The 27497-nt window shown below is 47.4% G+C and overlaps 1 protein-coding gene and 1 non-coding gene across 3 annotated transcripts in view; both read left to right on the forward strand.

The window, feature by feature from the left end:
- The window catches only part of HNF4A (hepatocyte nuclear factor 4 alpha), a 33068-nt gene extending 24196 nt beyond the window's left edge, over positions 1-8872 (forward strand). The window contains exons 9-11 of one of the 2 annotated variants that reach the window (XM_068987796.1): positions 171-407; positions 4501-4623; positions 5706-8872. In XM_068987796.1, the coding sequence (XP_068843897.1) occupies positions 171-407; positions 4501-4623; positions 5706-5848 (503 nt within the window). In that variant the 3' untranslated portion in view covers positions 5849-8872. Of the gene's footprint in view, positions 1-170; positions 408-4500; positions 4654-5705 lie in introns of both variants that reach the window. The other variant, XM_068987795.1, reaches the window with a different exon arrangement.
- Positions 8873-26862: 17990 nt separating this feature from the next.
- LOC138091963 (U6 spliceosomal RNA) lies at positions 26863-26968 on the forward strand. The gene has a single exon (XR_011145988.1). It is a non-coding gene; the product is annotated as a U6 spliceosomal RNA (small nuclear RNA).
- Positions 26969-27497: the final 529 nt, after the last annotated feature.

The following is a 27497-nucleotide window of genomic DNA, read 5'->3' on the forward strand; positions in this document are numbered from 1 at the left end:
TTGGGAGTGTTCCTGAAGTCTTGCCCCAGCACTGCTAGGATTCTCTAGGTGCCCTCAGGCCACTAGGCCTCCCAGCAAGAGCCCCCCGGAGAAACGGGACATTGGGTCCCACCTCCCCAGGCGCTCCAGGTTGGCCCTCTGCCTTCCTGGCATGACCCCTCCCATTGCAGATGCCAAGGGGCTGAGTGACCCAGGCAAGATCAAGAGGCTGCGTTCCCAGGTGCAGGTGAGCCTGGAAGACTACATCAACGACCGCCAGTACGACTCGCGTGGCCGCTTCGGCGAGCTGCTGCTGCTGCTGCCCACCCTGCAGAGCATCACCTGGCAGATGATCGAGCAGATCCAGTTCATCAAGCTCTTCGGCATGGCCAAGATCGACAACCTGCTGCAGGAGATGCTGCTGGGAGGTTGGTGTCCAGCCCGGGAGGGCCGAGAGGCGGGCGGGGCTGGAGGCCAGCATGCAGAGCTGCGTTCACCTCTCAGCTCCATCACTTCCTCACTCTGTGAAAAAGTGAAAGTGTTCGTTGCTCGATCATGTCCGACTCTTTGCAACCCCACATACTGTAGCCCACTAGGCTCCTCTGTCCATGGGATTCTCTGGGCAAGAATACTGGAGTGGGTTGCCATGCGCTTCTCCAGGTGATCTTCCCAACCCAAGGATCGAACCCAGGCCTCCTGTACTGCAGGAGGATTCTTTACCATCTGAGCCAGTGGGCGGGGCTGGGAGAGGTAGCCTAAGAGACCAGTCTCATGCAGACCTGAGCTCTCCGCTCAGCTCCATGACTTCTTTGATCTGTAGCTTTGGCCAAATCCTTTTATCTACCAGAGTCTCAGTTTACTCATCAGGAAAATGGGGACAATGGCCTGTTAATTCAGGTGCTGAGACGTTACCATGTTCCAGTCGCTGTTCTAAGTGCTGGAGGTTCAGCAGAGAACAAGAGTCAGTTTTCCTGGAGGTTGTGTAAGAGTGTATATATGAGTGTGTGTGTGCGTGTGTGTGTGTGTGTGCGCACATGCCAGCGTATATTAACACTTGGGGGAACAGATGATAATTGAGTATATAATAAAGAGGGCAACTACAAATTTTGAAATAACCAAGTAATACAATAGAGTGTAACTGAAAGGGGGCCTCTTTAGATAGGTTGGTCAAGGAAGACCTCTCGAAAGTGGTGGCTTTTATGCCACAGATCTGATGGAAGGAAAGAGAACATTTAAAAGCCAAACAAGAAACACTCCTAGCACAAGTAACTAGTGCAAAAGGCCCCAAAGCAGCAGAGGTTTGTGTGTTGGAGAAAGATAAGTTTGTGAGGCAAGAGGAACTGTATGAAACGAAGACAGAGACTGGGAAGAAACCGAATCATAAATATAGTCTTAGAGGCTATGGTTAGAGATTTGCATTGTATTCTCATTGCAACTCTTAAAAGAAAAGTGGAAAATCAGACTAATGTTTTCAACAAACTATCCCAGTGGTGGGTAGAAACTGAACATCAGAGGGAAAATGGAGACCAGAAACTCCTGAGAAATGTCACTGTCTTCAATGAGGGGAAGGACAGGGAGGCTTGGACCAAGGCATGACTGGAAATTGATCAGCACAGATGCACTTGAACATCTATTTGGAGGAAGAACTCACAGAAGTTGCTGATTGATCAGACAGGGGCAATAAGGGGAAGGGTAAGAGTCAAGGATGAAACCTACATGTTTGCTTTGAGGAACAGAAATGGTGGTGGAGTCATTTATTGAGATGGGGAGGACTGGGGGGGAAAAAACTAATTTGAGACTGAGGGTGGGGGTAGGGGGTGAAGATCCATTGTAGAATTTAGTGAAGTGTGAAATGATTGTTAAATAGTCACGTTGAGTTATCCAGAAGGCAGATGGATATTTGTTGCTCAAACAAGCCCAAAGTTGGGGATAAGAGTCAGCTTAGTGGTGTCCCAGAAACCAGGTGCCAGAGAAGGAAATGGAGGAAAGCCTAGCCAGGAGGATAAGAGAAAAGCCAAGGGAAGTCCCAGAAGCCAAGAGCAGAGTGTGTTTTAGTGGGGACAGAGCATTTAGTGGTGTTAAACTCCACAGGAGAGGGAAGGGGGCTCTCGGCGATTGTGTTGAGAGCAGTGTCAGTGGGAAAGGAAAGCCGGGGAGGTGTTGCAGACTGAGTGAGCTGGAAAGTGGAGAAGTGGAGACAGCAAGAGTCGACTGCCTTTGGAAAACGTTTTGCTCAGAAGGGAGCTGGGAGGGAGCCAAGGCTGATCGCAGGGGAGTGATTGTGATGATGTGCCGTGGAATCTCGGCTGGACTAAGAGGGATGAAGACAGGTGGCAGTCAGTGGAAAGTGGGGGCCAGTGAAATGACAGCCTCAACGGGGCTGAAGAATGTTTGCAGTGCTGGTGCTAGAGGAAGCGAGCCGGAAGGATAGGAGGCAGGGTCTAAATAAAGATGCTTGAACGTGAGACTTTGGAGGTGACGTGATCACTGGTGATGACCAAGGGCAAGGTCTCTCAACCTCAGTGGATTCTTGGGTCTGAGTCATTCTTTGCTGAGGGGGCTCTTCTGTATCTTCTTTGGGCACATGACTGGCCTCTACCCGTGATACGCCAGTAACACTCCTTCAGTGGTGACAGATACTCAGATATTGTCAAAGGTCCCCCGAGGGGCCAAAATCACCCCTAGCTGAGAATCACTGTCACATGGTAACTCACTTCTTTCTCACTTTGACCCTGTGAATGCAGGGTCACCGTGAGTCAGGTGTCCTGAGGCTAGGATCAGCAAGGAGCCTGTGTCCTATTGCCAGATAAACTTTGGGTAAAATAATTCATCTCTTTGGGCCTTGTCATCTCATCTGTAGAATGAGGTTAATAATGATAGCTGGCCTTTAGGGCTGTTGTGAAGGTTAAATTATGTCAAACCTGGAAAACGCGGTAAAACAGTACCTGGCACATCGTATGTTGATAGCTATCATTGAAACAGGTGTACTTTTAAATCTTTTTCTCTATTTATCTGTTTGGCTGCATCGGGTCTTAGTTGCAGTATGCAGGACTTCCGTTGCGTCTTGTGGGATCTTTTGTTCTGGCACTTAGGCTCTCTAGTTGTGGTGTATGGACTTATTTGCACTTCCCAGGTGGCTCAGTGGTAAAGAATCCGCCTGCCAGTGCAGGAGCCTCAGGAGATGCAGGTTTGATCCCTGAGTCAGGAAGAACCCCGGAGAAGGAAATGGCAACCCACTCAAATATTCTTGCCTGGAGAATCCCATGGCCAGAGGAGCCTGGCAGGCTACAGTCCATGGCATGGCAAAGAGTCGGACGTGAATGAGCGCAACAGCAACACAAAGTGGGATCTTAGATCCCTGACCAGGGATTGAACCCAAGTCCCCTGCATTGCAAGGCAGATTCTTAACCACTAGACCACCAGGGAAGTCCCTGAAACAGTGTATTTTAAAGACCCCTTTCAAGCCCTAAAATTCCACCGTTGTTGTATTAGTGCCATAGCCCATTACTAGACCATATGCTATACATATGGTATCGTCATTCTCTTGACGCATTTTCTTGAGGCAGTTGCTGTGTTCCAAACACTCTGCTAGGATCTCAAAGAGAGAAGAAAGATACACCTGTAATTGTAATGTTCATAGACAGAAGTGATTGTTCCCCAAAGATGGGTTACAAATCAGTGACTATGTGAATTCCAAAGAAGGAGAGGTTACTTTCTACTGAAGTAGGGAGAATCAGGAGAGGTCCAAAGGAGGGAACGTATGAGTTGGAATTTGGACTTGGGGATATTGGTGGGGGTTGGAGGAAGTGGGGTAGAAGGCATCTTTAGCGACACAGGAGAAAAATAGAGAGCTAGGTCAGTCCAGAGGATGCGGAGATGCCATAAATAGGCTAGTTGGGCTTCAGATGTGGGAGATGAGGCTGAAAGGTGAGTTGGGACCAAAAGGTTAAGGGCTCGCATACCACGGAGCTTTGAGAGACATTGATTGAATCCATTATATTAACATGCAATCAATACACTGCTCGTTGCCATATCTAAATGATTGCGGCTTCCTTGTATACCCCTTGTTCCTTTCAAATCGCTTTTGTCCTCTTGGTTTGTGGGTCCTCTCAATACCTTCATGAAGCCGGTGAATAGGAAGGGAAACCTGCGTTTGTGTGTGGGCATGTTCCGTCATGGCCGACTCTTTGCGACCCCATAGACTGTAGCCCACCAGGCTCCTCTGTCCATGGGATTTCCCAGGCAAGAATACTGGAGTGGGTTGCCATGTCCTACTCCAGGGGATCTTCGCAGTGTAGGGATCAAACCTGCATCTCTTGTGTCTCCTGCATTGACAGGCAGATTCTTTACCACTTCACCACCTGGGAAAGCCCCATTTTACTAACCCACAAATAGGATCCCAGTAGGCCCCGTGAAGATTGGATGAGCAGGTTGATGGCCACCCTTGAGGACGATGGTGCCTCAAGACCCATGGTCTTTATCCTAGACTCTCCATCCTCACTGAGCACCTTCTACCCGCAGGCTCCTCCAGTGAAGCGCCTCATGCCCACCACCCCCTGCACCCTCACCTGATGCAGGAACACATGGGCACCAACGTCATTGTTGCCAACACGATGCCTGCTCACCTCAGCAATGGACAGATGTGTGAGTGGCCCCGGCCCAGGGGGCAGGCAGGTGGGCAACTGGGGCTCTCCCCTGGAAGGGGTGAGGTTGGGGCCTGAGAGGGAGTCTGGAGAAGGCTGGGTCTAGAAGGTGGGAAATAGGGTGAAACAGTTCTCTGTGCTCCAGGGTAGGGAACGAGGGGCAAGACTGTCCATTTGTTAAGGCTGCTTATTCAGTGAGGTGATTGACAGCTTCCACTGAATGAAGCCGTCCTTAGATGAGGCAATCCTCATCTGGGTAGATCGGTTGAGGATGTCCACTCCGGTGAGGATTTCATTAGGTGACGTTGTCCACTAGGTAAAATTGTTCACTGAAGTTAGACTTCCCAGTCCGTTAGACAACTAGGTGAGACTCTTCACTGGGTGAAGGCTTCCACTGGGCTAGACTGTCCTCTGAGGTGAAATCTCACAAGAGTGAGTTTGTCTTTGGGCAGGGTCCTTCAAAGAGGAAGATTATCTTTGGGATAAGAGGGTCTGCTAAAATGAGATCGCATTTCATTGAGATTGTTCTTTGGGAAAGTTGGCCTTTGAATAAAGTTGGCCAAGAGGGTCATAGTCAAAATTACGTTCTGAACTTGTTATGGGGGTGGGGCCATCAGTTTCTGCTACTCATCTACCCAACTATCAAAGGGAGAGTATTTTTCGAGCCAGTTAGCCAGCCTCTTGGGTCTCATCTACGGCTCCTCCTTTTCTCCAAGAAAGCTTGATCCTGTCACATGTCCCACGGTCCTCAGAGAGACCTAGACCCCAGTTTGGGAGAAGCATCCAACTCCATATCAAAGGGTGGAGGAGATGGGGGTTGTAGGGACGTGGGCAAAAGGTCCTAACTGCAGGACCTCACCCAGCTATAGCCTTCCAGACCTGATGGAACTTAGACTTGGTGATCTGGAAGTCAGAAGGTTTGGGCTGTAGCAGTAGAGATAATCTAGTCTAATTCTCTCATTTTGTAGAAGAGGAAATTAAGTGTCAGAGAGTGGGGAGGACTTCCCTGGTGCTCTTCATTGACCCCCACCCACAAAGGGCTGGAATTCTGAGCAGCCCCTATCTGTCTCTTTGCCCTTCCAGCCACCCCTGAGACTCCACAGCCTTCACCGCCCGGTGGTTCAGGGTCCGAGCCCTACAAGCTTCTGCCCGGAGCTATTGCTACCATCGTCAAGCCCCCCTCCGCCATCCCGCAGCCGACCATCACCAAGCAGGAAGTCATCTAGCAAGTCACTGGGGGCCGGGGGCTCTGCTGATCCCCTCGCCCCCTCCGAGAGCCCCTGATGGTCACTTGGTCACAGTGAAGCAAGCTGTGACCACGGGCCAGTCCCAGAGCAGTGATGGGAAAGGCGAGGGCCCTTGAACTCGGGCTGTGGGTTGCATCCCACTGCCCCCCTTCACCACTTGCTCTGGATATCGGGGCTGTGACTTGGGGAGACCCCAGCTGGAAAATCCTCTGCTGCTTGGACAGCTTTTCTCCTGCTGAAACCACTGCCTTCCCCTCATCCTTTGCCTCACTTCTTCACCCCCAAAGGGCTGCCGCCTGGAGACGACACGTGACCTTGCTGAAGCACGGCTCCCTCCCCGCTTAGACTGGTGTAATGTTGGACACAGAGCCCTTCTGGGCTGGGCCACATGGCAGCTCCTCCCACATCCCTGTTCTGCTGCCGCAGCCACCACTGTCCCCCTTCCTTAGTCATCCTCGTTTCTCCAAAGCCACCTCTCCAGAGGCTGAGGAAGACGAGCAAACAACACCCCCAGTCATCCCAGGAGCGTTTGAAAAGCACTGACGAGCTCGCTGCAGTGTGGGAGGCTCTCGAGCAGGTGGACGCCGTTTCTCCTCTAACCCCCTGGCTCTTCCCTTCTTCCGGGACTTAGGAGGGTCCTTCGGGTCAGAGTGATCGTCCCTATAGGCTGCCGAACATGAAAGAACAATCCAGGGTGGACACTGCAGCCAGGACCTATGGGGAGGCTGGGAGGGGTCAGAGAAGGCAGGGAGGGGCAGACCATCCATTAGGCCTTTAAGGAAGGGCTGGATTCTGGCTGGTGGAACAAGTGAGCCAGAACATTCTAAGGAAGAGCAGACAGCCTGGACCAGGCGGGGAGGTCAGAAGGAGGCCATGGAAGGAGGTGATGAAAGACGGGGCTCTCTAGAGGAGAGGGGGTGCACTGGACAGCCTGGGGATCTTGAACGCCAGACGGAGGCATGGCGACTTGGGTCCCCAGGCTGTGAGTAGCTGGAGAGGGATGTGCAGGAGCTGAGCTTTCAGAAGCTGGAAGATCACAGTCTTGCAGACGTCAGAAGTTTGGGAGAGAGCAGGAAGGTCAGATGGGGTCTGATGGTGTCATCCAGGTGAGGGAGATGAAGCCGGGGATGGAGAAGACAGATGGGTGAACCTCAGGTGAGAGCAGCAACGAGGAGGAATTATCCCACCAGGCCTGTCTCGAGCGCTTCCTCCCGGTACTGTCTTAAGGCACTTGACCTGCCCCATCTCCTTTCATCCTCCTTATTACCCAGAAATCATTACTGAAGAAGGAATTGAGGTCTCAGTGGTTAAATCATTTTCCTGGAACTCACACAGCTAGTAAGTGAGCCAGATTTGATCCCAGATCTGCCAGGCTCAGGCACTCTTAGCCTCAGTGGTTGAACGTCTCTGAAAAGGCCCCCTCTGTCCTTACTGGGATTGAGTTAAGAACCTTCCTGCCTGCTTCAGCAGCCTTGGAAGCCTCATTCTCCCCAGAAGCCCTGCCCACTCCCAGGACTAAGATTGGCCTGAGGCTGCACTGAAGTCCAGTTTGCATCCAGAATCCTGTTTGCTGATAAACATCAAGAAGTCGTGATTCCTAGACCCCTTTTCTTTTCAGTCCCCAAGTGTGGGGAAGGGGCATTCAGCAGTTCATTGTGAGAGGGACCAATGTGACCTGGCATTCCGGACATGGGATGGTGTGAGTAGGGGCGGGGGAGAGGTAAGGGGAACTGGGTTTGAGACCCGCTCTGTGGAGCATCACTCAGGATACCTTCTGAAACCATTAAACCCCAGAATCGAGCAGCCAGTACTCATCCATGCAGAATTTTAGAGGCTTTGTGAAAATTCTGGAAAGTGCCACTGGCTAGTGGGAATTAAAGGGATGTGTCCTGGAACTGGAGCTTAGGGAGGAGAGTGAGCAGTCAGACTGACTACCTACCTCCCACGCAGGCTTCTGAGTGGATGCAGGCAGCACCCCAGTGCCCCCCAAATTCTACCATTAGGGACTGCTTTGTGTGAGAGAGGCAGGAAGGGTATTGGGACGGGATGTCCGAGAACAATCACCACATCTGCAGTGCTGTCAGAGCTGGGGTTTCCCCTTCCACCAAGCCAAGTCCTCAGTCCCAGGAAAGGTTGTTCCCTGCTCAGGGCAGCCCAGCCTCCCTCAGCCACCCCTCATTCTGGGGGCGTTCCCCCAGAAACCCCAGCCAGGGCGCTCAGATGGGTCTGGGGCAAGGTGGGGAAGCTGGGATCATTTCTGGTCATTGTCATGCCCCTCTTTGCCACCCCGACCCCCTCACCCTGCCTCACTGTTGCCCAGACTTCTGCCATGGGAACAAAGCTGAGATAAGAAGTTCCCGTGGGGTGGGGTGGGGTAGCTGTGATTTTTAACGGTAGCCAATCTTCTGGGCCAGGGGCCAATTCTTGGCCCCAAATCAACCTCCCTGGAGGAGAAATCCATGCCACTTTAATAATTTTATTGCCACGCAGGAAACACAAAGAGAATTTACTTTTCTGACTTTAAACTGAGGCCACCACGTTGGAAAAATCTTTATTTTCACTACCTGAGTTGTGATCCTAAAACGTAAGATCTCATGGACTCAAAGAGGGTTGGAGGGCAAGCACGGACCCTGTAATTCCTCCACTGAGACAACCTCTTCTCTGGGTGGCTCTCAGTAGCTTCCGGAACACACACGGCTCTCCTGAGGGTGGACAAATGAGAGCAGAGCCTTGGAAGTGGACGCTCCTCGATTTCTTGTGATGACCAAGCCAATTACTTTTGCCAAATTGCTCTGTGATTTGCCTTGATTGTGATGAAGTTAGAAATTCACATTGAGCAGTTCTGAAAGTGGGCTGGTGTCCCGCCAGACTGATCAACATCTTCCCATGGCGGATGTCATCAGGTCCTGTGCTGTCCCCGGAGCCCCGTCACTGCCACCCAATGGGGCAAAGAAGCAAAAAAGATTTCTTACTCTTGTGCATTTTAACAAAAGTTTATAAAAAGAAATAAATGGCGCCTATGTTTTCTAAGTCCTTGGATGAGTGTCTTCCTTTCAGGTGTTAGAAATAAGAATGAGAATATTCAGATAGTTCTTTTCTACATGCAGAATGCTTTCATATCTGTTATGGTTTTTTCATTTTCTCAAGGTAAGCAGGGTAGACATGATTACCTCTTGCTTTATCAATGAGGTAAATGAGGCTCAGGGGAAGCAATTTTCCTTGAGAGGTGGGAGTTGAAATCTAGCGTCTTGATTCCGACTGCTCAGTATGTAGAGAGAATAGGGGAGGGGTAAGGGAGGAGGTAACGGCAAGAAGTTTCCAGGGTCTGTCACTGACCATCAGGCTCTAAGATGGAGCCCTGTTCTGGGTCACTTCCAGGGACCTGGGTCAACCTGCCAGCAATGAGGAACAAGCAGGCATAGGAAATCTCATAAAAGTAAGCATTGTTATCAAAAAAGAATCAAAGTATTTAAAATAGATAAGAAGGCCCTACCATATAGCACAGGAAATGCAACTCGATATTCTGTAATAGCCTAAATGGGAAATTCAGTTCAGTTCAGTTGCCCAGTCGTGTCCAACTCTTTGTGACCCCATGGACTGCAGCACACCAGGCCTCCCTGTCCAACTCCCAGAGTTCACTCAAACTCACTTCTATTGACTTGGTGATGCCATCCAACCATCTCATCCTCTGTTGTCCCCTTCTCCTTCTGCCTTCAATCTTTCCCAGCAGCAGGGTCTTTTCAAATGAGTCAGTTCTTCACATCAGGTGGCCAAAGTATTGGAGTTTCAGCTTCAACATCAGTCCTTCCAATGAATATTCAGAACTGATCTCCTTTAGGATGGACTGGTTGGATCTCCTTGCAGTCCAAGGGACTCGCAAGAGTCTTCTCAACACCACAGTTCAAAAGCATCAATTATTCAGTGCTCAGTTTTCTTCATAGTCCAACTCTCACACCCATACATGACTACTGGAAAAACCATAGCCTTGACTAGATGGACATTTGTTGGCAAAGTAATGTCTCTGCTTTTTAATATGCTGTCTAGGTTGGTCATAACTTTCCTTCCAAAGAGTAAGCATCTTTTAATTTCATGGCTGCAGTCACCATCTGCAGTGATTTTGGAGCCCAAAAAAATAAAGTCTGACACTGTTTCCACTGTTTCCCTATTTATTTGCCATGAAGTGATTGATGGGACTGGGTGCCATGATCTTATGTTTCTGAATGTTGAGCTTTAGCCAACTTTTTCACTCTCTTTCACTTTCATCAAGAGGCTCTTTAGTTCTTCTTCACTTTCTGCCATAAGGGTGGTGTCATCTGCATATCTGAGGTTATTGATATTTCTCCCGGCAATCTTGATTCCAGCTTATGCTTCTTCCAGCCCAGGGTTTCTCATGATGTACTCTGCATATAAGTTAAATAAGCAGGGTGACAATACACAGCCTTGATATACTCCTTTTCCTATTTAGAACCAGTCTGTTGTTCCATGTCCATTTCTAACTGTTGCTTCCTGACCTGCATATAGGTTTCTCAAGAGGCAGGTCAGGTGGTCTGGGATTCCCATCTCTTTCAGAATTTTCCACAGTTTATTGTGATCCAGACAGTCAAAGGCTTTGGCATAGTCAATAAAGCAGAAATAGATGTTTTTCTGGAACTCTCTTGCTTTTTCCATGACCCAACAGATGTCGGCAATTTGATCTCTGGTTCCTCTGCCTTTTCTAAACCCAGCTTGAACATCTGAAAGTTCACAGTATGGAACATCTGGTATTCACGTATTGCTGAAGCCTGGCTTGGAGAATTTTGAGCATTACTTCACTAGCGTGTGAGATGAGTGCAATTGTGCGGTAGTTTGAGCATTCTTTGGCATTGCCTTTCTTTGGGACCTAAGTGGGAAAAGAACTTCAAAAAGAATAGGTATATGTTAAGCTCAATCACTTTGCCGTACACCTGAGGCTAAGACAACATTGTCAATCAACCGTACTCCAATATAAGATTTTGAATTCCCAGCCAGGTCTGAACCCACTTTGTCCCCGGATAACCCAGGAGGCTGGGCTTGTACCTTGGCCACCACAACCTTGCTTTGCTCAGCGGTGTGCTGGAGCTGGCCTGGGAGATTTGATTTTTTAGCTGCTCTTTCCAACTCTGTGTTGGGCAATGCCACACGGATAGCAATGGTGGAAGCATTTACACCACAAAAAAATGGCAAACATTGCAATTCAGGGCGTTTCCTGGCCGGCCAATTGTCCACCATTCACCAGCACAACACAGCATTCAGTGATGGTGGGATGGAGGCTTGCTGATAGCTGGGCTAGGTGTGGTCAAGGGTGACAGTAGAGCAGGGTGACGGTAGAGCAGGGTGACGGTAGAGCAGGGTGACTCTTTCTGTTTCACGAAGGGAGGGGACCAAAGCTCTGACCTGGAAGTCACATATCTCAGTGATTGACTTTCAGGTCACTCCTCTCTGAGCCTCATCTGTAAAAAGGAAATGATCCCTCCCTCCAGGGGTGTTGTCAGGATTGAACTGAATGAGATCACAGCAGCTACGACAGCTGCCGTGTATATAAGGTGTACAGAGTGCCCGCTCGGGGGGGCTTTGTGAGTGTAGACTCTTCACTTAGCTCCTCTCTAGTGAGAAGCTAACCACTGAGTTCTCCAGCTTCAAAAGCACCCTTTCACTGCAGCCTGACCAGAGCCACTCCTACCGTCCCCTGGGCCTTTCCTCCACTCACGAGCACCAGGAAGTAATCTCTCTAATGTTGCATCAGAAACCTCATCCATGCCGCTGCCAGTATGGATGCGGGGGTGGGGGACAGAGCAGGCTATTGCAGTCCTAGAGCGTGCTTAATAAATCCATATCAAAACCATAAACCCTGGGCTGCCATAAATTCCTCTGGCCTTGGCTCCTCCAACCTCATCAGCCCTTTGCCCCCGTTAATCTCAAATCTCCGCCTGGGCAGCCCGAGCTGCAAGCTTGGTTTCCATTTTTGTTGCAAAACATCAGCTCAGGTGGCAAACACCACATCCCATGATCACCATTTTAGATGTGATGAAACTGAGGTTCAGAGAGGTGAAGGAACTTGTCCCAGGCACGAAGCCAGGGAGCAGTTGAGCCGGGACTCAAACCCAGCCTTCTTCAACCAACCCACGTGGCCCCCCAAGAATTGGGAATTCACCTACCCGCAACAGAGGCTCCTTCCCCAGCCATGACACTGCGTGCTTTGATCTCTTTATCCCAGATGGAATCCCTCAATAAATGGGAAGAAGTGGGAGGGACTCTGGGTGATGGGTTGTGTGACCATCCAAAGGAATGTCCATGCAATCACCCCAAACTGGTGGGACCACCCTACTTCCTCTTCTGTGGAACCCAGATCACCTTTGTCCTACACTTCTTGGATTAGTGTGTCATCTGTAAATTCCAAGGCAAGACCCAAGAGACCTGTCTTACAGGATTCTCTGCCACTATCTAATGATGGAGAAGCTACAACCGTATCCTCTTTCAAGACCCGCATTTATTGACCACTTTCTCTCTGCCAAACATTGTTGGGCATACGTTCATCCCCATGACAACATCCTGAGTCAGGTGTTCCTATTGTTCTGTTTTACAAATGAGGATGGCATATGTCCATGGTTCAGAGCTGGCCCAATGCCGAGATTCAAACGTCCATTGTCTGACTCCAGGGACCACCATGATGGGACCTGGGAGGAAGCCGATGAGTCAGTCACTGTATGCTGAGCACAGAAGCAGTGTGAACGGATAAAAGTTCATTATTTGACAAATACTGAGGGGCAGAGACTTGTGCCAATGAACCCTGGGATTTACAGAGGGGTAGAACCATGAGGTGCCTCCCTCTTAGTTTACAATTTTCTCTTATAGAAGGGAAAATTACAAGCAGGGACTTCCCGGGTGGTCCGGTGGTTAAGAATCCACCTGCCAACACAGGGATACGGGCTCCATCCCTGATGTGGGAAGACCCCGCACGAACAGAGCATGCTTGCCATACACCACAACGGCCAAGCCCATGCGCCCAAAGCCTGAGCAGCGGAACGAAGAGTAGCGCCCTCTCGCGGCAGCTAGAGAAAGCGCGAGCACAGCAAAGAAGACCCCGTGCAGCAAAAACCAGTCAACAATTATTTAAAAAAATTACAAGCAGTTGAATATTAAGAGCTAAAAGAGAGTGACAGCAGGCGAGATGGTCCTTTGAATGGGGGGAGGACGGCAGTCTGGGAAAGTCTCATTTGCTGGAAGATTTAGAGGCAGGGGTGAGACAGAGAAAAGATGGGTGTGTGTTCACAGAGAAGGAGAGAGACGGGGCAGCGAGTTTTGGCAGGCAGCCCGTGGATGAGAGGAAGGATGGAGACCAGTGTTTCCCAGCCTGCAGTCACTGTACTCGTCACATCCCCTCCACACCCGAGTACCACTGCACCTTACTTACTTACCATTTTTCTTCATTTTTTTAAATAAGGTAGTCTGATTTTATTTAATTAATGATTTTTTGGCCACACCGCGAAGCCGGGAGGATCCTACTTCCCGACTAGGGATTGAACCCCAGTCCTCGGCAGTGAAAGCTCAGAGTCCTAACCACTGGAGTGTCAGGGAATTCCCCCTGTTTTTTCTTTCAGTCAACTCACAAGCATTGTCTTTACGTTGATCACTGATGTAAATGGAAAACCAGTATCACTTTGCCATGTAGATAGACGATGATTGCAAAATTAGAGCAAAAAGAAAGTGATTTATTTTCAAGGTGGAGCCAGAGAGGATCACCCAGGGAAAGTTCTGCACTTTCCTCTTCAAATGGGGACCTGACAAATATCTAGAGAGATGTGCTAGCCAAACATTCTCTGTAAAGTTTTTGAAAGGAAGGAAGACTTGTAAAGAGACAGGCTTTGGTGGCAATGGGATTGAATGCCATCTCTGTGTAACCCTGAAGTCATTCAGCATGCCCACTTAAGTCTTCAATCCACACCTGGAAGCAAGCCACGTTGGATGGTCTGGGCCAGGGGGTGGGGGCCTCAAACACTGGAAAACTGGAATTTCTTTGGGAGAAACAGAAAAATCACTGGAGATAGGAGACTGGGGAAAGGTTGTGGCCAGATCTGTGTTTTTCAAGGGATCACTCTGGCAGCTTTGTCAAGGATGGATTTGATGGGGTGCAGCCTTAAGCAAGAAGACCAGTGAAGATGCTCGGGTGCTGGACCAGGTGAGAGATGGTGAAGCTGTTACCATATGGAGGCAAGAGATGTAGAGGAAGGGACCAATCCCAAAGAAATGTTCATTCATTCATTTATTCACTCAACACATATGTAGTGAGTGCCCATTATGTGCTGGGTCGCTGTCTTGGCACCAGGTACACAGGTGGGCAAGACAGATAAAGTCCCTGACTTCATGAGATTTACCTCCTAGAGGGAACAGACAGACAGTTCTTGAGTGAATACATTTAAAAAGGTAATTTGAGGGACTTCCCTCGTGGTCCTGTGGCTAAGACTCTGTGCTTCCAATGCAGGGGGCCCAGGTTCAATCCCTGGTCAGGGAACTAGATCCCACATACTACAACTTAGAGTTCATATGCTGCAACCAAGACCCAGAACAGCCAAATACATAAATAATTTTTTAAATAGAAAAATGCAATTACTCTTTTAAAAAGATAATTTGAAATAGTCAAGAGCTGTCAGACAGTCCAACAGTCAAGTTCTTTAAAAGTAAAACAAGGTATTGTGAATGAGTGAACAGGAAATAAAAAGGGTTCAATTGAAAGTACTGAGGATGTGATGACATCATGTTAGGGGTCAGGGAGAGCCTCCCCAAAGAGGCGAATCTGGGCTGAGATCTGGAGGCTGAGGAGGGGCTGGGGGAAAGGAATGCCAGGTAGCCGCAAGTGTAAAAGCCCGGCAGCAGGAGCCAGCTGAGCATCTTAGAGACTGAGCACCGTGGTCCATGTGTCTGGAGCAGCTGCTGCTGCTGCTGCTAAGTCGCTTCAGTCGTGTCTGACTCTGTGTGACCCCATAGACGGCAGCCCACCAGGCTCCCCCATCCCTGGGATTCTCCAGGCAAGAACACTGGAGTGAGTTGCCATTTCCTTCTCCAGTGCATGAAAGTGAAAAGTGAAAGTGAAGTCGCTCAGTCGTGTCCGACTCTTAGTGACCCCATGGACTGCCACCTACCAGGCTCCTCCGTCCATGGGATTTTCCAGGTAAGAGCACTGGAGTGGGTTGCCATTGCCTTCTCCGATCTGGAAAAGAGTGGGAGGCAATGGAGTCTGAGAGGTGGGCAGGACCAGGTGGGGCCATGAGAATGAAAACTCTCAGACGTTTTTCAATAGGGAAGTGATGTGATCTGATGCTTCCCTGGTGGCTCAGAGGTTAAAGTGTCCGCCTCTGATGCGAGAGACCCGGGTTCAATCCACTGGGTTGGGAAGATCCCCTGGAGAAGGAAATGGTAACCCACTCCAGTATTCTTGCCTAGAGAATCCCATGGACAGAGAAGCCTGGTTGGCTACATGGGTCCATGGGGTCGCAAAGAGTCGGACACGACTGAGCAACTTCACTTTCACTTTCACGTTCTTAAAAGATTACTCTCTGCTGTGTAGCGCACAGACTCCAAGGAACAAGAATGGAAGCAGAAAAGCCCAGCGGTGGTCTGTGCGGTGGTTCAGGGGAGAGACAATGACAGCTTGGATAGGCTGATGGGGTAGGCGAAATTCTAAGCTGATTCCCGCCCCCTGGTCTCTGCGCACTTTCTCTATACTTCTCAATCAGACACAAATCTAGGAGCTGCCGTGAAGGGATTCTGCAGACGTAATGAAGGTCCCAAGCCAGTGACTTTATGATGTATAGATTATCCTTGTTGGGCCTTCCCTAATCAGGCAAACACTTGGGGTTAGGAGGTCCTGGGGAGCTCTTTCTGGCAAATAAAATTAGAAGCAGGAGAGGGATTTGATGTGAGGGCAAAAGCTCTTGGGGCAGACAATGTGGTTGCCAGGGGCTAGGGGTGGCTTGGGGGTTTAAATACAAAGGAGTATAGGGGCGGGGTCTTGGGGTGATAGAAATGTTCTGTATCTTGACTGTGGTGGGGGTTACATCACTATATACAGTCACCAAAACTTGCAGAGCCATGCATGAAAAGAAGTCAGATTTAGAATATGGAAATTAATACCTTAGTTTTTTTAAGATGAAAGAAAAAAATCCAGAGTTGCTTGAACTCGTTTAAAAGAGGATGTATAGGTGGCAGAGCGCTGTAGGGGTGACTGTAGTCTGGGTCCCTCCACCATCCTGGTCAGAAAGAGGAAAAGGAGGACTTCCCCAGTGGTCCAGTGGGTAAGATTTAGCCTTCCAATGCAGGGAATATGGGTTTGATCCCTAGTCAGGGAGCTAAGATTCTACCTGTCTTGCAGCCCCAAACCAAAACATAAAGCAAAAGTAGTATTGTAACAAATTCAATACTTTAAAAAAAAAAAAAGAAAAAAAGAAGGAGAAAAAGGGACCAAGGACTGGTGAGACAGATGTCGATGGAGAGGGAAAGCAATTCAGGCAATGTTGGTTGCGGGCCTCCTGCATGCTGAGGGTGCTGCCTTACTCCCTGTCTCACGTGGCTGGCTCAATGGGCTGGGAGGCAGGTTCAGTGAACTGAACTTGATTTACAGATGAGAGTAAGTGACTTGCCCTGGGTCCACACAGACCGTCACAGCGGTACGCCTTGCACTCTCTTTTCTGTTTGTCGAATGAATGAACGAATGAATGAATGTCACTGTGCTCCAGGTGCTGAGGTGTCACCAGCAAGTTCAAACGGAGGATATGAGAACACAGTGTTTTTAGAGAAGTCGGGGCCATAAAACCTGTTCCGTTTCCCCGACTTGTGCAACCCTGGCCCCTCCCCCTGTGGCTCTGAAATTGCTCCCCGGCCTTGAGAAGGGCTCCCTGAGCTTATCTCAGGGGAGAGTGAAACTGTTAAAGGCCTTTATGGCTTTGAGATCACGTCTGGCAGCAGCAGCGATTGTCGCCATAAACCTGAGCAGCCGTGCTAGGGCGATGGCCCGGGCAGGAGAGTCAGGGAACAGTTGAGAGCTGCCCAGAGATGGCTTCTGCAGAGCTGGTCCCATGCTTTCCACCCTTCATCCTTGCAGAAACCCAACAGGCAGCAGTGGCTGTGATTTTTTTTTTCAAATTCTTCAATGCACCTTTTTTTTCACATGACATCTCTGAGGTTAGGATATGTCTTTAAATCAGTCATATCTGACAATCACGCTGGTCAAATCAGGTGGCAGTCATACCTGGTTGGTTCTGGTCATTTCTGGTGGCCTGACTGGTCCACTGCCCCCTCTGTGTATTCCTCACAAACTACTGATTTAAGGACCATTTGAGTCCTGGTTGCTTCCTGAAAACCTTCCCACTGACATCTTCCAATAAGAGCAAGAAAGCCCCAGGGTCAAACCTGCAGAATTGGACTAAACAGGTTGGAAGAAAGTCCTGAAGACCATAGTGGAGCATTCTTTCAAGGAGTGATGGGTGATCAAATCTTTCAACAGTGATAGAGGACAAAACTGCATGAAAAAATATGGACAAAGAAGATGTGCAGAAAAGCTATCTAGATGAGCTGGATGCTGACTGGGAAGAAGTTTTAGGAGTTCTTAACTAATTTATTTCACTTAGATTCTCCTTTATATTTATGTGCGAGGGTGTTGTATGCTTTTAAAGATAACACCTAAATAAGTCTCAGAGCTCTTTAATAAAAATAAAATAAAAATTCTAAGTGATGAGAAAGCATTATGTCATAACTTACTTGTCAGTGTGTTTTCTTTCATAATAGTACACAAAATGCTAGGGTCCCTTACAACCTTAAAACATCTTAGGTTGGACTCTACCCATTTCACAGGTGAGAAAACTAGGGATAAAAGAGGTGATGGTTTAAATAAGGGAGGCGGGGCGTGGTTCTCTCTGATAACCAGATCCTGTGCTCTGTCTAATATCCAAAGCTGACTTGTACATGGACACTGATTTCCCATCTCCCTCTACAGTCTCGCCCACCGGCAAAGTCTGCCATCCCTAAGGGGATCTGGGAGGCAGCAAGCTTCCCTGTTGTTCAAAATTTAATCAGGAGAGGGCTTGCCAGAAGCCTTTTGCCCAATGGACCAATGGCCTTTTTTACCCATCACCCAAGTCAGCAACCTCAGCCTGGCCAAGCCCACCCCAGTCTGGGCCAATACGTGTCCTTTGGGCTCAGGCGAGAACTATGGCACATGTGTCCAGCACAACGCCACCCTTAATCGCCTGTCTTGCCCCAAGCAGACCGGACTCTCACTTATTTTACCGATGAGGAAACTGAGGTCCAGAGGGTTTGCCTGATTCTCTCATGGTCACAGGTAAGTCCGTGTCAGGAAAAGTCTGGAATCCAGGACTCAAAACTGAATGGCCTTTCCAACTTCACCGATGTCCTAGATCCAGAAGAAGCAAGCTGGGATGAGAGATCAGAGACCCCAAGCAGGTCGAGGGAGAGGACTTTCTGGCCAGAGTGATGCTGAGCCCTGAGCACGTTGTTAGTGAAATACACTGAAGGTCTTTACCTGGATCTTCTAAGACCCACAAGTTCTGGGACCGCTGTGCTTACAGGGGCAGTAGAGGCGCTGTCTTATTCAGAGGATGGGGCCAAATTATACTTGTCATCTTCCCATTCACATCAGATCCAACCTCTCCCTCTTAAAACCCTCCAATGGCTTCCCATTATTCCTAGAACCAAATCCAACTTCCTCACTAGGGCCCCAACACCCTACATAAAGTGGCTCCTGACTGTTTATCTGAGATCCTCTCCTATCACCCTGCCCCTTGTTTACTCTGTTCCAACCCCTTGGCCTCCCCTTTGTTCCTCAAAACACCAAAACTGTTCTCATCTCATAGCTTCACAGCCTTTACCCTGATGTTTCATTTTTCTGGAACATTCTCTCAACTCTCCTCCTGGCCAGGTCCTTTTAACCATTCAGGTCTCTGCTCAAATGTTGCCTTTTGGAGTGGCCTTCTCTGACCAAGTTAGCTAAATTGACGAAGCATTGCAGGCCAGATGGTCTCTGTTGCAACTACTTAAATCTGCTGTTACAGAATGAAGGCAGCCATAAACAGTATGAAGGTGAATGGGCATGGCTGAGTTCCAATAAAACTTTATTGACAAAAGTCGGCAGCAGGTCAGATTGGGCCAGTGACCATAGTTTGCTGACCCTTGCTCTAACTTATGATCTTGTTTGATTTTTGTCATTGTGCTTACCTCGATCTGAAATTATTCCTTTGTATAACGATTTGTCTTCCTCTATTCTTTCCGCCCAAACTGTCAACTCTAGTCTGCTGTCAGTCTTGTTCAACACTGCTGTGGAAGCCAGTCTCCAAAATGGCCCCCAACGAGCCCCACTTCCTGGTATGCACACTGTTGTGTTATTCTCTCCCAGACTGAATAGGACTGTCCTGTGTAAGGATATTGCGAAAATTTAAAAGTGTGACTTTGAAGGCGAGGTTATAAGAGACGTGGTGGTCTTCATTTTGCCATCGTGGATGACATGCTCTGAGGAAGCCAGCCGCCATGTTGTAAGGAAGCTCAAGCAGCCTTGTGGTGGGGTCCACATGGAGAGGAGCTGAGGCCTCCTGTCAGCTGCCAGCCATGTGGGTGCACCATCTCAGAAGTGGATCTTCCAGCCACGGTCAAGCCCTGGCTGCCAATTTGATTGCAACCTCATGAAAGACCCAGACCATCGAGGTAAGCCACTCCTGAAGCCCTATCATGCAAAAATTTTGATGTCAAAAATGTTTGCTGTTTCAAACTAGGATAATTTATTATACAGCCATAGATTTAAAAAACAAAAACAAAAACAAAAACAGTTGCCCAGCACAACGATTGGCTTAGTAAGCATTGATTAATAAAAAAGTGAAAGTGAAAGTGAAGTTGCTCAGTCATGTCCAACTCTTAGCGACCCCATGGACTGCAGCTTACCAGGCTCCTCCGTCCATGGGATTTTCCAGGCAAGAGTACTGGAGTGGGATGCCATTGCCTTCTCCGTTACAGCCATAGCTTTAGGCTATTTTCAGAAGATATCCCCAGAACCAAAGAAATTCAGATATTTCATATGATAATGTAATGCTTATTTCTTTTCAGATTACTGTTTACCCCCAAATTGTGAAATGTGTATTTTTAAAAACAATAATCTTCCTCTATAATCACAATGTAAAACAAGCAGAATACCCATTGTCATTACAGAAACTATGATTGTATACTTTAAATATTTGGATACCTTTTTAATGACTATCTTAAACCAACTTTTAATTTATATATACCAAGTGTATACACTTATTAGTTGAAAAATACATTGGTTCTACGTACCTACTACTTTTAAAACACAGCATGATAATTTGTATCTTTTTCTGCCATATTCCAAGTCACATTATTTTACTGATGGAGTTACAGAATTAACAGTATTTTAAATTACGTTTATAACTGCAGAGACCTTAAGTGCTAAACCTAGTGGAGTTTGTCACCAGAGAATTGGCATTTTCTACAAATGTTAACAAAGCAATTACCAATGGCCTTTTTACATAATAAGAAATAACATGCATGTAGAAAAGACCTACTTAAAGGCTTCATTTATATTCTTTTAAATCAAATCTTTATTTAATAACTTATATATGTTTTTGGAATGGTATACATTTTTGCAGTCCTTTATATTTTGTGGTAGTTTGAATTGAATCCCTTCTAAATAGCAAACTGTCTTTTGTTTTCTTCCTTTTTTTAAATTAGCAGATACCTGAAGTACTATTTTTGCAGGGTTTGCACAGGCCCTTAACTGTCTACTACACTTTGATGAATAAAAAACTAGGTGCTTAAGAAATATTGTAGAAGAATATATTTAAATAAATATGTAAAAGGTATAAATGTAATATTATATAAACATGTAAGAATATAAACTCAATAATATAGAAGGGCACAATTAAGACTTTCCAAATTCACTAACAGAAGGCAATGGCAGCCCATTCCAGTACTCTTGCCTGGAAAACGTCATGGGCGGAGGAGCCTGGTAGGCTGCAGTCCGTGGGGTCGCTAATAGTCGGACAGGACTGAGTGACTTCACTTTCATGCATTGGAGAAGGAAATGGCAACCCACTCCAGTGTTCTTGCCTGGAGAGTCCCAGGGATGGGGAAGCCTGTTGGGCTGCCATCTATGGGGTCACACAGAGTCAGACACGACTGAAGTGACTTAGCAGTTAGCAAACTCACTAACAGTCCTTGGACAAGGTGCCTATGCAAGAATTCTTCCAATATTGAGATGCTAAGCTTCTTGAATTCTGTTTGTGTGTTGCTAATATTCTGTGATTATATGACTTTAGGTTTATGTCTCACCAAGTCCACGATTCTGACTTTGTGATTCTCTGATTCTGACATAGTATGAATCATCTATCAATACATCTCATCCTCTCATCCTCAGTCACCTCCTGAGATGGTTAGATGGCATCCCTGACTCAGTGAACATGAGTTTGAGAAGGCTCCAGAAGATAGTGAAGGACAGGGAAGCCTGGCATGCTTCAGTCCCTGGGGTCACAAAGAGCTGGATATGACTAAGGACAGAACAACATCAACACGTATTTTTGTTCAGAAACTCTTCTTTTCCAGGCACAGTGTCAGGAGCTAGGGGCATGGCAGAGAAAAGATGATCCCTGTTCCTGCCCTCCCTCTTGAGCTCATGGGGACACAGGCAAGCACATAGGCATATATGACCCACAGTGAATTGTCACACAGGTAGGCGAGAACTGTGGGTGGGGGTGGACGTTCCAACTGTGGGTTGGAAGGAGGCACCAATCCAGCCTCCTTGGGAGGGCTGTGAGCAGAAATAGCTTCCCAGAGGAGCTAGGAAAAGAGAGAGAGTATTCAACCAGAGAAAGGGAGTGCTAGAGTACACTGTGTTCCAAGTGAGTGGAAGAGCAAGTGCAAAGGTCCAGGGGTTAGGGAGAGAGAGAGTATCCGGCATATCTGGTAAATTAAACCGAGGTTTGTACGAGTTGGTGCAGAGCTGGGGGTGGGGGTGTTGGAGAGAGGCAGAGTGGCAAGAGACTTATGGCCAGATGACAGACGATTTAGTAAACCATGTCAAGGAATTTGAACTTTATCCTGAGGGCAAAAGGGAGCCAATGAAGGGTTTTAAGAGAAAGAGTGACACAGTCTGCTTAGAGTTTAGAATAATGCCTCTGGCTGCTGCTTGTAGTTTTGAAAAGAAGAGAGACCAGGGAGGAGGCTGGAACAAGATGCCAGGTGAGAGAAGAAGAGGCCTGAATGCATGGGAAATGGGCCCTAGAGAGACGCTTAATCTGTGGTGTGGTGATCAGATGCAGGTGTGGACTGTACTGGTAACCTACGAACCCAGCCCTCCTGGACTTCTAAGGTTCTCTGACTCTGTGCTCAAAACTCCATACCTCTCCAACACAAAATGCCTGTTGGTATCACTATATATATTTACAATCCCTGACCTCACAGTGCCCTGCATCTCTCCTTTCCGAGCCTCAGTTTGCCTTGTTTGCAAAGTGGGGGGTCATCAAGACCTTCCTTGCAAAGTGGCCAGGAACTGAGGGCTGGTGTGTGGTCAGCATCTAAAACAAGGCAGGTGGTCCATCTGTGGTAGGCAACTTTGCCGCATGTGCTGCAAATACAGGTATTGTCAGAAAAGAACTGAGTTTTATGGTGACGAGACAGATCAGAAAGAAAAAACAGAAGTAGGGAATAGCCCTGTTCTCGTCTGCTCCTGGTGACCTGGGTTGCTCTGGTTTCTGGGCTTCTGGCTGGGCAAATGGTGCCCAGACTTGTTTTCTTGCTTCCAGGTACCATCAGGTATACCAGTTGGCCGTCAGGTTCCCTATAACTGTAGCCTGATGGCCTTCCCACTTCCTCCTTTTGATCTTAAACTCCCCTAAGAGCTTCACACACCAGCTGGGGGTAGCCTGGCAGGGTCTAGTCTTTCCTGGGCAGCTCAGAGCCAGGCTAAGTGCCACCCAGTTGGTTGGAGCCAACCGGCTTCCAAGTCAGTCCATGCTCAAGGCTATAGCACTGTAGGCACTCTCTTCTTAGACAAAGATTCTGTTGGCTCATTCAAGAACATGTCTTTGGAGACAGAAACCTCATTCATCTCCCCAAAATGACAGTACGTGGGCCTGAGAGAGACCCAAGGCTCTTTCGTTACAATTTGCTTCTTGCCAGTGGTTCAGCTTTGAAAAAGTGAAAGTGTTAGTTGCTCAGTCTTGTCCGACTGTTTGCGATCCCATGGACCCATGGATCCCAGGCTCCTCTGTCCATGGGATTCTCCAGGCAAGAACACTGAATACGCTTGCCATTCCCTTCTCCACAGGGGATCTTCCCAACCTAGGGATTGAACCTGGATCTCCTCCATTGCAGGCAGATTCTTTACTGTCTGAGCTACCAGGTTCAGCTGTAATTCCATTTTATTCACAAACCATCAATTGAACTACACAACTGTGGGCAAACCCCACAGAGCTGACAGGACCCTTGGAGACCCTCCTTTCCTGGAAGAGGATATTGGAAGCTGAGAGCGAGGTGCCTAAAACTGCATGGTGTTTTGTGAAGGGTTGGGCTTGGAGTTCAAGGCCAGAGCTCTCTACCTGTTGTTTCTCTGCACACAGCAGGGGCTCCACAAACATCAGTGAAATTAAGTCAAATTAGGAGTTTGTGACACACATCATATACTTTACTAACTGGTATTTGCACTGACTATTTCTAGAAGTGAGAGGAGCCTGGAGAGAAAGGTGGCCTCTGGGAGGTGAGTTGGGCAGCTGGGGTCAAGGGTGGGAGGAAGCTCTACTTTTAATTTTATGCCTTTGTACCTTTCAAGTGTTTTAGAACAGAGTCAATCGATCAAACAAACAATCATGATTAAATAAACAATGAAGTGGGAGCCAGGCTCTTTTGTAACTCCGTGCCTTTGTACATGCTGTTCCCTCTGGGTGAAATACCCTTTCCTGGTTTGCTCTACCTGGAAAACTCCTATGCAATTTACAAGGCTGGACTCAAATGTCCAGTGTCTGAGGCCTGGTGCTGCTCCCTGAGATGGTTCCTGTCTGTCCGTCCAGCGCCTCCACACACCCTCATCAGCTGTTTTGTGTACCAGGAGGCACCCATGCCTCCTGACTTCTCACTGGATTCTGCCAAAGAGAGCCATCAAGGGGAGATTAACAGGCAGGATGAGCAAGAAGCATGGATCTTTATGCCATGTAGCCCCTCATTTGACAGGGCCTGCATTTCTCCATGGCTTCACTTCCACAGTTCCAGCTACTTCCAGGAGCAGCAACACTGTTCCCTGTCTCATTCCTGTAGGTCTGGGGGTGAGATCAGTTCCCCACATTCTTGGATGCCTTACTTCTCCTTGAGGTTTCCCTTAGCCTGCCCACACCTCTGTAAACACGTCATTCATTGAATTTGCCTCAGTTGAGCCAGTGGTTCTCGACCTGGAGATCTTGCTTCTCAGGAGACATCTGGCAACATCTGAAGACATTTTCAATTGCCATGCCTGGTTTTGAGGGTGCTGCTGGCATCAAGTGGGTGCAGGCCAGGGATGCTGCTAAACATCCCACAATGAACAAGGCAGCTCCTCTCCCCAACAGAGAATTATTCAGCCCCAAATGCTAATGGTGGGACTTCCCTGGTGGTTCAGTGGTGAAGAGTCCGCCTGCCAACAGGTTCCGTCACTGGTCTGGGAAGACTTCACATGCTATGCAGCAATTAAGCATGTGTGCCATAACTACCGAAACCCATGCGCTCTAGAGAACACGTGCTCCGTAACAAGAGAAGCCACCACAATGGGAGGCCTGAGCACTGCAAAGAAGAGTAGCCCCCGCTCGCCCCTAGAGAAAGCTCACGCACAGCAGTGAAGACCCAGTGCAGTTGCAAATAGATAAGTATAAATAAATAAAATGGCTATGTTAATGGTTTTTTTTTAAAGTAAGAGCCCCAGTCTGTTATGTTACAGTGAGGGGGCACTGTCAGGCAGACCAAGGGTGACCAGTTGATCCTTTTTTGCCCAGGACTTTTCCACTTTTGAATTCCATGGACTATATAGTCCATGGGGTCACAAAGAGTCAGACATGACTGAGCGACTTTCACTTTCCAGTTTTAGCAGTGCAAGTCCTGATTGCTAAAAGCCCTTTCAGGTCTTGGGCAAACTAAGATGGTTTGTCACTTTAGCAGGCCAGATGATTGGTCGGCCCACAAAATTTAAAAATAATAAAAGGCTAAGATATGTTGAATATTTATTATGTGTCAGATGCTTGTCTAACATTGTTATAAGTATTAGTTCATTTAATCTTCATGAGAACCCAGTGAGGTAAATATTAGTATCCCCCTTTGTACTGTGGCACAGAGAGGTACCACAATTACTGAGGTCACACAGCTCCTGAGTAATAGAGCCAGGATTTGATTCCAAATCATCAGAATCATATTTATGATTATGGCCTTTGCTATACATTTGAATACAGTTGACCCTGAACAAAGTCGGGGTTACAGGCACCCATCCTTGGTACAGTCAAAAATCTGTGTATAACTTAGATCAGCCCACCTTCCAAGTGGTTCCTTCATAGCAGTGGTTTCTCCAGTATCCACAGTTCTGCACCCATGGATTCAACCAACCATGGATTGTGGTTGGTTGACTCCATGGGTTGAATACAATAATAGTATTGTAATATTTACTATTGAAAAATATCTGCATAAAGGTGGATCCACGCAGTTCAAATCCGTGTTGCTCAAGGGTCAGCTGTATATTTTAAAAGATCTTTTGAGTAATAATAATAATGATAATGAGTTTACCAGGTGGCACTCATGGAAAAGAATCTGCCTGCCCATGCAGGAGACATTAGAGATGCGGATTCAATCCCTGGGTCAGGAAGATCCCCTGAAGGAGGGCCTGGCAACCCACTCCAATATCCTTGGCTGGATAATCCCAGGGACAGAGGCAGCCTGGCCGGCTAATGGTCCATAGGGTCTCAAAGAGTCAGACACAACTGAAGAAACAGCATGCATGCACGAAATAATGATAATAGCAATAATCATGAAATATATTTTAAAACTTTTAAAAATAGCAATAATGATAATATATATATATATATGTGTGTGTGTGTATGTATGTGTATATATATATACATACACATATTTGGCTGCACCACCAAGAGACCTATGGGATCTTAGTTCCCTGACCAGGGATTGAACCTGTGCCCCCTACAGCAGAAGCGTAGTCTTAGCAGCTGAGTGCCAGGGAAGTCCTAAATTTTTTAAGTATTCAAGTATACCTCCAAATTCTAACCCAGTAGAGACAATTTATATTTTAACTTGAATGATCAGATTTGCCTGTTGTGTAGACCACAGAATAAAGCATGCTGGGGGCCACTTCCACTAAATTAAAGCTGGAGTGAAAGACTCAGATGTTTACAGGACCAAACAACGAGGTCCTATGGAATAGCACAGGGAACTATATTCAATATCCTGTGGTAAACCATAGTGGAAAAGAATATGAAAAAGAATGTATATACATATGGGTATAACTGAATCACTTTGCTGTACAGTAGAAATTAGCATAACACTGTAAGTCAACTATACTTCAATAAAATAATTTTTAAAAAAATAGAGGTCCCATGTAACTAACAAAAAATAAAATGCTTACAGGGCCAGGTGGGCAATATTGGTGGGTAAGGTGGGCCTGTGCAATAGGGGGTGGTGGGGACTGTGGCAAAATGGGAACGGAAAGCATTGTTGACAAGGGGCAGCCGGGATTCAGCTCCAGGCACTTGAGATCGGGGGCCCAGCAACTGCAGATCTTCTACGAGAGGCCAGACATTGATTTTTAACAGCAACCAAGACAGTGAAAACAAAACAAAAACACTAGGTGTATAAGCCAAAACTTATCTGTGGGTCAGACCCAGTCCCTGCCCACTACCCCTAGTGACCTGTTTTGTTTTGTTTTGTTTTGTTTTAATCACTATTTGGTGCTTGCTTCAGCAGCACATATACCAAACTGGAAAAAGACAGAGAAGATTAGCATGACCCGTGTGCAAGGATGACTTGCAAATTCATGAAACTTTCATATTTTGGGAAGGGGATATATGTAACATATAGCTGACTCACTTTGTTGTACAGAAGAAAAAAACACAACATTGTAAAGCAATTAAATGCCAATAAAAAAAGAAAAATAATAATACAGCAAAAACATTTAAACATTTTAAAAATCGCTTTTTGAAATTGTGGTATATTCACACAATGGAACGCTATACAGCAATGAGAATGAATAGACACACTCCAGCTGTAAAAAATGCAGATGACTCTCTCAAACACAAGCCAGATACAAACGAATACGCCCCATATTCCACGTCTATGAAAGTTCAACAGGCCAAAATAACCTAGGGTATTAAGAGTCAAGATCATGGTACTCTGTAGAGAGGTGAGCTGTGAATGACTGGAAGAGACACAAGGAGGGCTTGAGGGGCTGGCCAGGGTCCCTGTCTTCATCTGGGTGCCAGGGACATGGTGGTGTTCTCTTCGTGAGGATTACTGAGCTGTACGCTTAGGCTTGGTGCTTTTTTTAAAAAAATGTATGCTGTATACTTTAATTATATAAAAATTT

Source organism: Capricornis sumatraensis, chromosome 15 (assembly GCF_032405125.1).
Source record: "Capricornis sumatraensis isolate serow.1 chromosome 15, serow.2, whole genome shotgun sequence".
Lineage (NCBI taxonomy): Eukaryota > Metazoa > Chordata > Mammalia > Artiodactyla > Bovidae > Capricornis > Capricornis sumatraensis.